Here is a 16,585-nt window from a genome sequence, read left to right as displayed (position 1 = left end):
TACAAGGTCTTCCACCATTAGCGGAAGTGGAACTCAATTTTTGTCTGTTCTAATACGGGTAATTTGAGACTAGTGGAGATCTTTGCTTACAATGAAGTAAAAACCGAAGCAGTTCACCAAACTCATCAGTACTGATGTTTAGAATGCTGATGTTACATGCCAAGACCAAAAGTGACTTTGTTTCATATTTAAACCACAACTCTGATATGTTAATTTTTTTTTTTTTTTTCATTTTCACCAGTTATGAAATTGGTACTGAGGACAGATAGGTTCACAAAGTCACATTTCTGGCTGGTGGCACAGCTGGGATTCAAATCTTGTTTAGTTTTTTCTTATTCAAGAGCCTACATTGTTAACACTGCATAGTGCTACCTCGTCCCTGTTTATTCTGAATTTACATGTAACTATATCTGTTCTAGCTGAAAATAACGTTGATAAAACAGAATGACACAAAAGATGAAATTTGTCATTATAAAATATGTTGTGTTTTAGGAAGTGGAAGTACCAGTATTACCGAAAATCTCTCTACCCATCACCAGTTCTTCACTGCCTACCTTCAATTTTAGTTCTTCTGTGATCACAACTTCCTCTCCATCACCCATTAGTCCTTCACAATCATTAACAAATAAGGTAAAAAAAACCCATTGTTCCATAGAGGTGCTTTTTGTTTTTTCTTTATTTTAAAAAAACTAACCTGATTAAATCAGTGCTTAATTTTCACTATGGGAATTAACAACTCAGAAATTTGAGAAAAACGGAAATAGCATTGGCTTTTTAAAAAAATGTACATCGTAATGGGAACATTCTTCAATTCTTATGAATGTATTGTAAGTCTGTTTTCAAACAATATTTCCATTGAAAATACTTTATTTTTGGTTAATAATGAATTTCTGCTTTTTTAAAAAATTTCTCAAGTAGGATTAACATCTTTAATCTGCTCCTAAAATTTGTTTGCTTTTTTCCTGACTTACTTTTTCTGAACATTTCTTATAGATGTTTATTTTTCTCCCTTAAGTAATTATCTCCCTCCAAGATCATGTATATTCCTCTTTGAAGAGGAAGCCAAATCTTATAACAGTTTCATGTTGAGTAGTTTTCAGAAATTAAAAGTGATTTTTTTTTTAATTTAAAAGGGAAAAAAATGCTTTTGGCTTCTTTGTAATTAATTTGCTTAAGGTCTATTTCACTGCCAATTTCTTTTTCTAAAAAGCTTTTTCTGTCATTTCTTTAATAATTTGAAAAACCAGGTACAAGTGACCTCTCCAAACAGCACTGGCAGCCCCTTGTTTAGATTTTCATCTCCAATTGTAAAATCTACTGAGTCAGATGTACTACCTCCGTCATCTGTAAGTAGCAAGCAAAGAGTGTTGCATATTGATTGATTCCAAAGGCATACTGTATTTTTAAGCTGTAATTTACCATTGCTGGTAAGAAATGCCATTTTTCTTACCAAAAAAATTCCAATGTACAGAAAACTTTGAACATCTATACACAAAATATATGTGTATATATATATGTATGCATCTTCTCATGTACCATTTGGAAGTTAGGATGGAGATATTTTGGTATCCTTAATTTTCTTTGTATCCCCTAAGAAAAAAGATACTTTTTGCATACCCATAATACAGTTGTCATACCCCAAAAAATGTAACATGATGTTAATAGTAACATAGTGTGCACATTCAGATTTACCCATCAGCCTCAGACTCTCGTTTAATTGCTGTTTTGTTTCTCTTGGTACCGGATCCAGTTACAATTAAGACTTAGCAACTAAGTCATATTGCATTAAGTTAGCATGTCTCTTGGATTGGCTTTAATCTAGAAAAGTTGGAAGGTTTTATGTGCCACTATATATTTGTTTCTTCATAGTAAATATTTTGAGTAAGAGTGGTATATAAGTTGGAGACTTCCTTGGTGGCCAGTGGCTGGGACCCCGCCTGCCAGCCTGCGGCCCCTCCACCCAGTGCAGAGGGCCCAGGCTCGGGCCCTGGTTGAAGAACTGGATCCCACATAGCACAACTGAAACCCAGCACAGCTAAATACATAAATACTAAAAAAAAATAGTACGTAAGTTTGATGTTCTAGTTGCCCCATCTCTATTTGGCATGTGTATCATTTAAATATGTTCAGTTCAGTTCAGTCACTCAGTCGTGTCTGACTCTTTGCGACCCCATGAATCGCAGCACACCAGGCCTCCCTGTCTATCACCAACTCCCAGCATTCACTCAGACTCAAGTCCATCGAGTCAGTGATGCCATCCAGCCATCTCATCCTCTGTCGTCCCCTTCTCCTCTTGCCCCCAATCCCTCCCAGCATCAGAGTCTTTTCCAATGAGTCATCTCCTCGCATGAGGTGGCCAAAGTACTGGAGTTTCAGCTTTAACATCATTCCCTCCAAAGAAATACCAGGGCTAATCTCCTTCAGAATGGACTGGTTGGATCTCCTTGCAGTCCAAGGGACTCTCAAGAGTCTTCTCCAACACCACAGGTCAAAAGCATCAATTCTTCGGCGCTCAGCCTTCTTCACAGTCCAACTCTTACATCCATATATGACCACTGGAAAAACCATAGCCTTGACTAGACATGTTACCTTCTGTTTTTTTACTGTGTCCTTGGCTTGTTTTCTGTTACAACTAGATGTTCCAGATTATTTTGTAATTTCCCTGCCAAATGCCTGAAATCTACTCGATGTCCATGAAGTCTCATACTTTTTATTAGGAAATGGCATTTAGAAACCCGAAAGTGGGCATCAGGAATACATTATTATTTTATGTAATGCTTTGAATGAAAAAATGCTTTAGAAATTTAAAATGCTCTTGTTAAACTAGGACACATCATTCATTATAAGAAGCACACCGATTTTAGAGATTTAAAATAGGAAAAACTGTGAATCTTAGAATATGTGAAATCCAGTATACTTTTTTGACTTGAAATAGAGCTTTATATTTGATGGGTTGTTTGCAGCTAAATGGACAGTTAAAGGACACCTTCTCTCTCTACAGATTGGATTTACATTTAGTGTGCCTGTGGCAAAAACAGCAGAGCTTTCTGGCCCTAGTAGTGTTTCAGAACCAATTACAAGCAGTTCAGGTAAGACACTTTTTCTCATAATAGTTTACATAAAAATAGGTTAATATTTCAAATTACTTCTTTTACCTTTGGCCATTCTTGTAAATGCTTTTATGTGAATATAATTAGCTCCCTAAATGTGAATAAGTTACAGCTTGTGAAGGGGATGGTCACAGTAGCAAATTTATCCAGTTTAATCCCAAAAAAGTGACAGTTTATTATAAATGAAATCTCAGTATAGGAAATTCAAGGGTGTTCCACATTGTAATTACAGTGGATTCCATCTCTGGGTTTCTCTTGAGTTCACAAGCATTTTTATGCATAAGGATTATACCAGCCTCTGCAGACAGTAGTAGTACATAATTTCTCAAAAAATGGGCTCTTTCTCAAAAAATTATATATCTGAATAGATAATTAGACCATAGGAATTTGCTGTGGTGGTCATGATGTGTGCTCTCAAGTATTGGGTGCTTGGGGAATGAAGAATCATCTGGGCTAAACTGCTCAGGTCAAGAATTGAGAGGAAGGGCTTTTCCCCCAACAAACAGCAAATACAAGACAACAAGAGGAAAAGCCTGATGCACTTTGAAAATAGCAAATAATTTGTCATGAGATTGAGAGGTAGCTTTAAGTTCTAAAGATTCTTGAGTGCTATGCTAAATAATTGAATTTTAATTTGAATGATAGGAAAACACTGCATGATTTTTATACTCTGGGGGGCGGGGTGTGAGATGGTTCCTTGCAGTAACAGCAGTGTGTTGAGGGGGTGTGGGTGGGAGAGGGGCATTATGGGCTGAGGTATCAGTTATGGGGCTGTTGCCTTATTCAGAAGTGTTTCTTTGACTATCTGCTGAGTTTGGGAATCTTAAAAAACTAGATCTTCCCTCATAGATAGATTAAAAAAAAAAAAAATCAGAATATCAAAGAACCAGGACCCCTAAGCTGAGAAGATCTTTGGTTTGTATGGTCTGGAAGACAAGAGTATAGGTTCTGCAGGTAGCACAGAATAAGAATTTGACTGGTATGTTTGCAGTCTTAACTTCTGTGGAATAAAACAGCCCTGTGTAAGAGAAAGTAACAAGTATATTTCAGGTGTACTTAACATATGACTTTTTTTTCTTTAATGTTACTGTGAATTCAAGAAGGAATAAACCTATTCAAATTTCATTTTTATGCCTGATTATGAGGGAAAGGCATTAAAATGCTTCCATTTTTACTAATGCTTTACTAATCATCCCTGAATGAGTAAGTTTGTTAAAACAACTTTTGTGTTTCATTACATGTGGGGAAATTACTCAAGAGTTTTTAAGACGTGTATTTTAAGTAGTATATATAGAATTGTTCTTACATTGACACCTCTGTTTCTTACCACTTTGGTAAGCTGATTTGAAAAGCTGATTGAAAATTGGAAGTCATGGTTAATTACTGTATGATAGGAGCTAATTTTCACATTATCTTTTTCCATCTCTTTGAGTACGCTGGAAGAAATCCTTAAAATTTACCTTAAATTCTAAAAGCAATTCAATTTTGACTGTAAAGGAATATAGAATGTGATAATGAATAAAAGCCAATTTTTCTTCATTTTGACACAATTGTAAGAAGTAGGTATGGTGTTTTGGTTTTTGCACATTTTTATTATTGAGGTGAAATTGAGATAAGATATAATCATGGGCTTCTCTAGTGGCTCAGGGGTAAAGAACCCGCCTGCCAATACAGCAGACACAGGTTCGATCCTTGAGTTGAGACGATTCCCTGGAGAAGGAAATGGTGTTTGCCTGGGAAACCCCATGGACACAGGAGCCTGGCGGGCTACATACAGTCCATGGGGTTGCAGAGTCAGACGTGACTTAGTGACTAAACAATGACAGGAATGAAGTTGATCGTTTAAAGGGAAGCATTCAGTGGTGTTTACTACATGCACAGTGTTGTGCAGTCACCACCTTTAATTAGTACAAAACATGTTATCACTCCTGAAAGGAAGTACCCACTAACCAGTTTTTCTCCATTTCCTGTTCCCCCTAACTGCTGGCAACTAGTAATCCATGTTCTATTTCTGTGTATTCACCTGTTCTGGAATCATACAGTGTGACTTTGTGCATCTGGCTTCTCTCAGGTTTTCAAGGTTTGTTTGTGTCGTAATGTGTACTGTTAACATCATTCCTTTGTGGCTGAATGACGCTCCGCTCTTTTGATATACCATAACTTATCCATTTATTTGTTGGTGGACATCTGGGTCATTCCACCTTTTGACTGTTGTGAATAGTGTTGCTAATAAAGGTACGTGTACTTGTGTTTGTTTCAATACTGGCTTCGGTACTTCAGAGGATGTACCTAGGAATGGAATTGACAGGTCAGATGGTAGTCCTACATTTAACTTTTTGAGTAATTAATAAAACTTCTCAGCAGCCAGCCTGTTCACATTCCCACCAGCAGGACTCTCCACGTTCTCACCATGCTTATTCTTTTCCGTTTTTTGATGATAGCCGTCCTAGTGGGTATGAAGCGATGCTTCGTTGTGGTTTTGATTTACATTTATTTCCCTGAGGCCTGTGTTTAGTTTTCGTTTTTCTTTTTAATGGAGAAAGATTTATTGCAGGACCAAGCAAGGACGATGGATGCCTTGTGCTTTAAAAACTTGAACTCGTGTTTAGCATCTTCTCATGTGCTTTTGGCCTTTTACATATCTTTTTGGGAGAAATGTCTGTTTAAATCCTTTGCCCATTTTTTAAATTGGTTTCTCTTTGTGTTGCTGAGTTACTTGCCTTTTTGTATGGTCTGGATACTAGATCTTTATCAGGTATGTGATTTGCAAGTATTTTTTTCCTGTTCAGTTGATTGTCTTGTCACTTTCTTATGTCCTTGGATGCACAGAGATTTCTAATTTTACTGAAGTTTAGTTTTTTTTCTTCTGCTTTTGGTGTCCTAAGAATTCACTGTCATGGTCATGAAGATGTACCTCCTAGGTTTTCTTTTCAAGAGTTTTATGGTTTTAGTTCTCTTGTTTTGATCATCAATCCATTTTGAATTAATTTTTGCTCATGATGTGAAGTAAGCGTAGATAGGTTTTCTTGAACTGCTTTACCCGTTACTACTAAATTGGTGAAAACTTAAAAAAACCTGTTTATACTTTTGAAAATTTCAGGCATTCTCAGAAATAGAATAGTAGACTGAATCCCCAGATACACTTTACTGAGCTTCAGCCTTTGCCATTTTGTGACCAGTCCTGTTTCTCCCACCTTCACTCCTCTGCACACACACACACATGCAACCGTCAGGTAATTTTCAAACAATACTTCAGCTGTAAACAGAAACACTCCCCCTTAAAAATGTGTTGACAAAATGATTATCATACAGTGTAGAGTATTTTAAGCATAAGAACATTATACTGATTTTAAGTATATATTCATTTTAGCAAGTTTGGGAAACAAAAAGTAACAGCATTACTGTAGATGTAAACAGGCACAATCTTCTGGACTTTCTAACCTACTCTTTCCTGTAACTGTTCTGAGAATGATTTTTGTGGCTGCATAGCATTCCATCGTGTCAGTGTTCTGTAATTTATGTAGCTAGTTTATCGTGTATTTATCATTCAGGTTTTCAGCATAATAACTGACAGGTATTTTCCATCATAGGGTGAATTTTTAGAAGAAGTATCTGACTTAAACAATCATTTTTAAAAGCTTTAAACATTTTAAAAACTTCTAAAAACTATTTTTGACTGCCCTGGGTCTTCTTTGCTGCACATGGACTTTCTGTAGTTCCGGCAAGCAGGGGCTGCTCTCTGCTTCTCGTCTCGGTGGCTTCTCTGTTGGGGGAGCACAGGCTCTGGGGGGGGCGCAGGCTTCAGGAGGTGTGGTTCGTGGGCTTACTTACCCCAGGGCATGTGGAATCTTCCTGGACCAAGGAATCGAACCCATGTTCCTGCATGGGCAGGCTGATTCCTAACCACTGGACCACCAGGAAAGTCTGAATGTTGTTTTTAAATCAGTTTAAAGTTTCTGTATAATCAAGGCGTATTTCATACAGTGTTTGAGCTTGTCCCAGTGGCCATGTCCTCTGTAAGACTTGTTTTGATTTTCTTAATTACTGGTGAACTCATTGACTCTTACCATTATAGTGGATCTATAACTGACTCATTTGTAGGTTATGTATAGTTTATATATATATATTTTTACTCTCTTGGAGGAGAGATGTACAATCCTTTGTTGTTCATTATCTTTGGGTTATGGTAATTTTTTTTCTTTTTTTAAGAAGTTGATTGAAAGATCTTTCTAATGCATGTAACTTGCTTTTTCTTGTCATAATATCTTTTACAATTACAAAAATTACAGCTCAAGATACCACTGCAGTGAACAGTACAAGCTGTAAGAAGAAGCAAGATGAAGATTGCGAGAGCCCTTTCAGAGTGGCGAAAACCCTGAAAGAAGGAAGTGTCTTAGATGTTCTGAAGAGCCCTGGTGAGATGCCCTTGAGATAGTCAAATCTTAATTATAAAATCATGATTTCATCTCAGTATCGTTTGTTACACTTTGTTGTACTTCAGGCTTTTAAAAAATGGTGTCTTGTCTTTTGAATGTAGTGATAGTTCAGGTGTAAATTTTTTAGGCTAAAGACTTTAGAAACTATTCCTTTAGAATTTAGGAACTGCACTAAAATGGAATCTCTAAGAAGCAAGTATAGAAGAAAAAAATGTGAATTGCATGTTAATAGAGATGGACCAATAATTAGAAAAAGTAGATAAACTTGATGATATACCTGGACATGTCTCTCTCTGAGAGCACTGAACTACCTTGTCCTCAGATTACTCCCCAGTTGTGGTGTGTATATAACAAAGCCAAGTGGAAAGAAAACATTTGCTAATTGTAACACACACAGGGTGTGTGGGGGCAGGGGGAGGGTAGTACTGGAAAGGAAATAAGATATGAATGCTGGTGGGTAATATTTGAAGGTGATGAATAGAAGTAAGTGCTCAAATAGGAATGGGTTTTCAGTTTGAAAATCAGGATAGCATAATTCCAACTGGGATGTATACAATAAGAATATAAAAGGATTTATAATGTAGTAGCTCTGAAGTAGTTTAGATTTATCCAGTACGTGTGTTCATGCATAGGTGAATAGGAGTTCAGTAAGAAGGTTGGCTGCTGCAAAATATAGAGAGATTGGGGGGGAGGGGGTTGGTGTAGCTCCCATTTTATGGATTAGTATACTGCTTACTGGAGTCTCAGTATAGACGATTTTATGCAGTTACGGACAGAGCTCCAGAATCCTGTGCTGGGTTGAACCAAGTGGTAGTCAGAATCAAATGCATATATTATAGTCTATCATCGTAGAAGTTTCACTTTGCCTGGATCCATAATGCCCACTCCCTCTTTTAAACTGTTTCAGAAAGCAAAAACTTGGAGTAGTTATATGTTCTCTTGAGAGAAATACTAAAAATCCAAAAAAGAAAAAACTGTAACACCTTGAAGTGGTTGCTGTTAAAATTTTGCCAACTTTCGTGACTCAGGTTAATCATTAAACAGTACATTGTTGTCTGTTGGGAGTAACTGAAGTATGTGGAATTGCTTTGTCTTTCAGGGAAAAATAGCTCTAGGCTGGATTATTTCTTGGTGCCACTAAAAGCCTCTAACAACCTTCTGTATCATCTTTCCCTCTGTTTTTCTTTCCTTTGATTCTACAGTCTAGAGATTTTTTTGGTGTATGTAGAATAAAAGTTAATTGGTCCAAAGTAAAAGGATTGAAAGGTTGTTTCTCCAAATAAAGTACAGCTCGAGTGAGTCAATTAAATGATACCACAAACCTTTCCTCATTATTTCATGATTCTATGTGTATACCTTCAGTTCAGTTCAGTGGCTCAGTCATGTCTGACCCTTTGCGACGCCATGGACTGTAGCCTGCCAAATTCCTCTGTCCATGGGATTCTCCAAGCAAGAATACTGGAGTGGTTAGCCATTCCCTTCCTGGATCTTCCTGACTCAGGGATCAAACCTGGGTCTCCTGCATTGGCAGGTGGATTCTTTACCATCAGAGCCACCTGGGAAGCCCCAAGTCATAAATTAGGTATTGACTGAACTATCAATCAGTTCAGTCTCTCAGTCGTGTCCGACTCTTTGCGACCCCATGAATTGCAGCACGCCAGGCCTCCCTGTCCATCACCAACTCCTGCAGTTCACTCAAACTCCTGTCCATCGAGTCGGTGATGCGATCCAGCCATCTCATCCTCTGTCGTCCCCTTCTCCTCTTGCCCCCAATCCCTCCCAGCATCAGAGTCTTTTCCAGTGAGTCAACTCTTCGCATGAGGTGGCCAAAGTACTGAAGTTTCAGCTTCAGCATCAGTCCTTCCAAAGAAATCCCAGGGCTGATCTCCTTCAGACTGGACTGGTTGGATCTCCTTGCAGTCCAAGGGACTCTCAAGAGTCTTCTCCAACACCACAGTTCAAAAGCATCAATTCTTCGGCTCTTAGCTTTCCTCACAGTCCAACTCTCACATCCATACGTGACCACTGGAAAAACGATAGCCTTGACTAGATGGACCTTTGTTGGCAAAGTAATGTCTCTGCTTTTTAATACGCTGTCTAGGTTGGTCATAACTTTCCTTCCAAGGAGTAAGCGTCTTTTAATTTCATGGCTGCAGCCACCATCTGCAGTGATTTTGGAGCCCCCCAAAATAAAGTCTGACACTGTTTCCACTGTTTCCCCATCTATTTCCCATGAAGTGATAGGACCAGATGCCACGCATGATCTTAGTTATCTGTACGTTGAGTTTTAAGCCAATTTTTTCACTCTCTTCTTTCACTTTCATCAAGAGGCTTTTGAGTTCCTCTTCACTTTCTGCCATAAGGGTGGTGTCATCTGCATATCTGAGGTTATTGTTACTTCTCCCGGCAATCTAGATTCCAGCTTGTGCTTCTTCCAGCCCAGCGTTTCTCATGATGTACTCTGCATATAAGTTAAGTAAGCTGAACTATAGTAAACTAAGATTCCTAGAGGATGATGATACACTATAAACAAAACACCTTCTGTAGACTTTTAACTGGGTTGTCAGTTACTAACTGTGTAATTAGTACTAGAAATACAGCTTAGGTGAAAACTCATAAGTAGTTCTTGGATTGTAATAATTCGGAAATTAAGGTAAAAAATGTTTTCTCCCAGGAATAATATTACTAACAGCTATAAGTGTATCATGTTACTGAGTTGGCTGAAAAGTTTGTTTTGGGTTTTTCTGTAAGGTCTTACGGAAAAAAACCCAAATGAACTTTCTGGCCACCCCAATATTAATTAATGTTATTAATATTTATTAACAGTAAACAGGGAGACATTCTAATCAAAACATTAACTAATTTTTCCCCTCCCATGCCCCTCTTCCCCCTGGTTGTAGGTTTCGCATCATCGAAGGCAGATTCTCTCGCTGCTCAGCCTGCCACCACAAGCCCGGTAGTTCACACAAGACCAGCAATAAGCAGCTTTTCTTCTAGTGGAACTGGGTTTGGGGAAGGTTTAAAAGCTGGGTCATCGTGGCAGTGTGATACTTGTCTACTCCAGAACAAAGTCACAGACAACAAGTGCGTAGCCTGCCAAGCAACAAAATTGCTACCTAAAGATTCTGCTAAACAGACTGCAGCCGGGACACCAAGTAAAAGCGGCAAAGTGACTCTTTCCACGCCAGGGACGGCAGGCTTCGGAGACAAATTTAAACCAGCTGTAGGAACTTGGGATTGTGATACCTGTTTAGTGCAGAATAAACCTGAAGCGATAAAATGTGTAGCTTGTGAAACACCGAAACCGGGAACTGGTGTTAAGCGAGTCCTTACGTTGCCAGTGGCTTCAGAAAGTGCTGTAACTGTGGCTGCTTCCTCCTCCAGCTGCACTGTGACCACTGGTGCCTTAGGATTTGCAGATAAATTCAAAAGGCCCGTGGGATCTTGGGAGTGTCCAGTGTGCTGTGTTTCTAATAATGCAGAAGACAATAAGTGTGTGTCCTGTATGTCTGAGAAACCAGGTACGTTTATGGCTGTTTGGAATAATTTTGTTCATTACTTCAATAGAACATTTTAATTCGATTCTCTGTAAAACAGCTAAGAACAACCTCAGTATTTTAGGTGTTTCAGGACAAGCATTTCCTCATATGTCGTAATTTTCCAAACTGTCTTGAGATGAAAATGACTTGCTTGGAACTGGCACTGCATGTTCTCTTAAGCTAGGTTGTGTGTTAATCAGTCCAGCACTTGCTTTGACCTCTTCTTTGTTTGCACTTTTATTAGAAACTTCTGGCTCTTCGTGATCATTTTCAAAGTTGGCTGATACAGATGCAAAGGTCTTAGAGCACTCTTTCTCAAACCTTTACACAGAATAAAATACTACTCTGTCTCTTTTTCTCAAAGAGGAATTGAGGATGGCTAGTGGTCATTTCCACAGCTAGTTTCATTAAGGAGTAGACAGTATTGTGTTATCAGAAGAGTGTGGCTGAGTACTAATGATGATACCTGTACCTGTATGTGCTATCTGCCAGAGATCCTGCAATGATCATAAATTATTAAATCGTTAATGAAAAAATACTATTGGGCAGACAGAAAAATGGAGTTAGAGTTGAATTTTTCCTGTTTCTCTGTTCAATTTTGAAAGAGTTACTGAAGATTTACACTGATCTTTAATTCATTTGGAATTAATTCACTTGACTCTGATGTTTTTGTAATGCTATTATATAATTATTTGGTACAGATACATGGTAACATAGATAACTAAATAAAACATGTTACGAGTGTCCTGGGAATTATACCTCCTATTCTTATTGCATTATTGGTGGATGCGTGGTTTTGTGTCTACAATGAAAAGCTCTTGATAGCCTAGAACCCTGTCCTAACACAAGGGGTGTGCTATATTTCTGATTCCTGCTAGACATCTCTACAGGAATAAGATTTCAGAGTCTTTATTCTGAAATATCTTTCTCTTCCCATCTGGCATTCCTCATTGTCCCCTTAACAAAAAAAGAAAGCTGTTGATGGATGTCTGAGAGCAAAATTAATTGAGTTGATGGGTCACACTTATACTTTTGTTCAATCACCCAGTGGCTTTTTGGAGGATGGATTTGAAGGCTACAAAATTTGGAGACCAGAGCACAGATTAGAAAGTTGATCAATAATATAGATAGAGATAGTGGTGATATGTACTAATGAAATCAAATGGAGGGGGATAGAGTAATGTATTTAGTTGAAGATACATTAAGTTCAAGCTGCTGAAGTTGACAGATATGTGTGAGAAGACTTTTTAAGATATAAAACTGATTATATAGACACTCTGGACTGGAGACACAGATTTGGGAATCATTCGCTCATAATTTTCAAATAAATGATGAGAGTAGAGGTGATGTAAGGTGAGTGAGTGGAGCAAACAGAGAGGATAGCCTAAAACTGAACTCTGCTTAGCTTAAGAGAGTAGCAGGAATAGAACTTTGAAACAGTTAATCGAGAGGAAAGACAAGAACCAAACAAGAACCACGTGATACTGCTTGCTTCTTAGGAGGATGGGTTTCAAGGGAACCAAACCAGAAGTCTCAATAAGGCTATCTGTCCACTGGAAGCGCAGTAGAAGGGCCAGAGGAAGAGAATGGAACATTGCAGAGATACATCAGGGAAGAGTTGTCATCTCACCAGGCCAGCCAGGTGCGCAGTGGAACTCCCATCAAAGAGGTCGTGCAGAACTGACGCCCCGAAGTATGGGTCTTGGGTGCTAATGGGAAAGATTTTGTTGGTGATGAAAATCATTAGGGTAGATGAGAGCTTGTGAGAGGGCAGTGGACCAAAGACGGCAGGATTTTATGGGTAAAGTGGAAGAGAACATACCGGTAAACCACAGAGCAGGTACCTGGGAGGATGGCAACGGCTGGAGGACGTTGAGAGAAGTGGGGCTACCAGAGTGAATGGCTTTCCTTGCAACCCTGCATTTCTTCACGCAGCTGTGCCTTACTGAGCCATCCCTCCTACGCTGCTGCCTCTCCCACGAATTTGCTAATTCTGCTTAAAAGTGTAAATATGACCTCTGTGAATCCTCGTGTCTCGTAGTGATGTCTCCCCTGTGCGCTTGTGTAGATCGTGTGTCACTCCATCTTGGCGATTTATGCATTTATGTTTGTTTTACTTTCCCCTTTTTATACCAGAAGCACCTTTACAATCGACATTTGATTCATCTTGATATTCCCAGAACCTAAGAATATTATAGTGCTTAATCAATGTCTGTTAAATGGCTACGTTTTAACAAATGCCTTGAACATAGTAGATCATGTCTACTTGAATTGCAAAGTGGATAATAGAACACTTCTGTGTAGAAATGGTTATTTCAAAGTCAGAGATGTGTGCTTTGGAATCTTGAAACTAATATGGCCATGACTGTGTATTTTATGTGTTAGGCTGTTGCCTACGATTTATAACCTGTGTTTTATAATTTGTGATGCTTAACAAAATTTGACAAATATTATTAAGGAAAATTTAGTCTTTTATGCTCTGATCTGTGAGCATCATTAAAAAAAAAAAAAAAAGCCATGGCTAGTCAACCTTGTGTTTAAGAGGACACTCATCAGTGAGCAAGGTGAGTGTGAGTTGCTCATTTATAAGACTAAAAGAAATCTGACATGTCTGGACCATTTTTAACAAAGTGATGTTTATATTTCTGGCATTTTCTTTATCTTAATAGGAAACACTTGATAAAAATTGTTCGTTTGGACTTACGTGGTGTCGTGGAGATCGTGACATAATGTAAATTAGAATTTTGTATTTTTACTTTGTTTTCTAGGAAGTTCAGTACCTGTTTCAAGCAGCAGCACGGCCCCCTCAGTCTCCCTGTCATCTGGAGGCTGCCTAGGTTTGGACAAGTTCAAGAAACCTGAGGGAAGCTGGAACTGTGAAGTGTGCCTAGTGCAGAATAAAGCAGATTCAACCAGATGTATAGCATGTGAAACTGTAAAGTCACACACAAAGCCCGAGTTTACAGGTGAGGTGTTCGTAAAGCGCCTCCTTATGAAGTGAAATGTTTGCACACAGCTTTGTTTTTAAAACCATTCTTTCTTGAAAATTCTTGTAAAATGAGGTGTTGTCCTGGACTTTCAGCGCATAATCTATCTCTGAATTACCATCTAGTTGAGTTATTTGGTGGTCAGGAGTGAGGATATACATTTGCTATTTTACTAGTTTTCCTTAGAGAAGGAAAATGCTTGTTGCAGCCCACTGAAGTAATGACATGACTAAGGGTTACAGCTGGTTTGAAGAACACTGCACTTAGATTTTAGGAGATAACTAAAACTCATTCTGTAACTGTTGCCTCATAGTCTCTTTCCTATTTTCCCCACTGGTAGTAATCAGTTCAGTTCAGTTGCTCAGTCGTGTCCAACTCTTTGCGACCCCATGAATTGCAGCACACCAGGCCTCCCTGTCCATCACCAACTCCCGGAGTTCACTCAGACTCACGTCCATCCAGTCAGTGATGCCATCCAGCCATCTCATCCTCTCTCGTCCCCTTCTCCTCCTGCCCCCAATCCCTCCCAGCATCAGAGTCTTTTCCATCACCTCTTCGCATGAGGTGGCCAAAGTACTGGAGTTTCAGCTTTAACATCATTCCTTCCAAAGAAATCCCAGGGCTGATCTCCTTCAGAATGCACTGGTTGGATCTCCTTGCAGTCCAAGGGACTCTCAAGAGTCTTCTCCAACACCACAGTTCAAAAGCATCAATTCTTTGGCGCTCAGCTTTCTTCACAGTCCAACTCTCACATGCATACGTGACCACTAGAAAAACCATAGCCTTGACTAGATGGACCTTTGTTGGCAAAGTAATGTCTCTGCTTTTCAATATGCTCTCTAGGTTGGTCATAACTTTTCTTCCAAGGAGTAAGCGTCTTTTAATTTCATGGCTGCAGTCACCATCTGCAGTGATTTTGGAGCCCCAAAAAATAAAGTCTGACACTGTTTCCACTTATTCCCCATCTCTTTCCCATGAAGTGATGGGACCGGATGCCATGATCTTCATTTTCTGAATGTTGAGCTTTAAGCCAACTTTTTCACTCTCCTCTTTCACTTTCATCAAGAGGCTTTTGAGTTCCTCCTCACTTTCTGCCAAAAGGGTGGTGTCATCTGCATATCTGAGGTTATTGGTATTTCTCCCGGCAATCTTGATTCCAGCTTGTGCTTCTTCCAGCCCAGCGTTTCTCATGATGTACTCTGCGTATAAGTTAAATAAGCAGGGTGACAATATACAGCCTTGACGTACTCCTTTTCCTATTTGGAACCAGTCTGTTGTTCCATGTCCAGTTCTAACTGTTGCTTCCTGACCTGCATACAAATTTCTCAAGAGGCAGGTCAGATGGTCTGGTATTCCCATCTCTTTCAGAATTTTCCACAGTTTATTGTGATCCACACAGTCAAAGGCTTTGGCATAGTCAATAAAGCAGAAATAGATGTTTTTCTAGAACTCTCTTGCTTTTTCCAGGATCCAGTGGATGTTGGCAATTTGATCTCTGGTTTCTCTGCCTTTTCTAAAACCAGCTTGAACATCTGGAAGTTCATGGTTCACGGATTGCTGAAGCCTGGCTTGGAGAATTTTGAGCATTACTTTACTAGCGTGTGAGATGAGTGCAATTGTGCGGTAGTTTGAGCATTCTTTGGCATTGCCTTTCTTTGGGATTGGAATGAAAACTGACCTTTTCCAGTCCTGTGGCCACTGCTGAGTTTTCCAAATTTGCTGGCATATTGAGTGCAGCACTTTCACAGCATCATCTTTCAGGATTTGAAATAGCTCAACTGGAATTCCATCACTTCCACTAGCTTTGTTCATAGTGATGCTTTCTAAGGCCCACTTGACTTCACATTCCAGGATGTCTGGCTCTAGGTCAGTGATCACACCATCATGATTATCTGGGTCGTGAAGATCTTTTTTGTACAGTTCTTCTGTGTATTCTTGCCACCTCTTCTTAATATCTTGTGCTTCTGTTAGGTCCATACCATTTCTGTCCTTTATCGAGCCCATCTTTGCATGAAGTGTTCCCTTGATATCTTGAATTTTCTTGAAGAGATCTCTAGTCTTTCCCATTCTGTTGTTTTCCTCTATTTCTTTGCATTGATCATTGAGGAAGGCTTCCTTATCTCTTTTTGCTATTCTTTGGAACTCTGCATTCAGATGGGAATATCTTTCCTTTTCTCCTTTGCTTTTCACTTCTCTTCTTTTCACAGCTATTTGTAAGACCTCCTCAGATAGCCATTTTGCTTTTTTGCATTTCTTTTCCATGGGGATGGTCTTGATCCTGTCTCCTGTACAGTGTCATGAACCTCATTCCATAGTTCATCAGGCACTCTTATCTATCAGATCTAGGCCCTTAAATCTATTTCTCACTTCCACTGTATAATCATAAGGGATTTGATTTAGGTCATACCTGAATGGTCTAGTGGTTTTCCCTACTTTCTTCAATTTAAGTCTGAATTTGGCAATAAGGAATTCATGGTCTGAGCCACAGTCAGCTCCTGGTCTTGTTTTTGCTG

General features: G+C 39.0%; 1 protein-coding gene across 1 annotated transcript in view; it reads left to right on the top strand.

Annotated features, from left to right (window-relative positions):
* Positions 1-16,585, top strand: part of NUP153 (nucleoporin 153) — a 71,330-nt gene that overhangs the window by 36,005 nt on the left and 18,740 nt on the right. Inside the window, exons 12-17 of the mRNA XM_070361020.1 lie at positions 493-630; positions 1,248-1,346; positions 3,002-3,089; positions 7,400-7,525; positions 10,447-11,067; positions 13,854-14,051. Coding sequence (XP_070217121.1) covers positions 493-630; positions 1,248-1,346; positions 3,002-3,089; positions 7,400-7,525; positions 10,447-11,067; positions 13,854-14,051 — 1,270 coding nt within the window. The remainder of the gene's footprint in view (positions 1-492; positions 631-1,247; positions 1,347-3,001; positions 3,090-7,399; positions 7,526-10,446; positions 11,068-13,853; positions 14,052-16,585) is intronic.

This window comes from Bos mutus, chromosome 23 (assembly GCF_027580195.1).
Source record: "Bos mutus isolate GX-2022 chromosome 23, NWIPB_WYAK_1.1, whole genome shotgun sequence".
Classification (NCBI taxonomy): Eukaryota; Metazoa; Chordata; class Mammalia; order Artiodactyla; family Bovidae; genus Bos; species Bos mutus.
The sequence above is the reverse complement of the archived record's forward strand: the minus strand, read 5'-3'. Positions and strand labels throughout refer to the sequence as shown.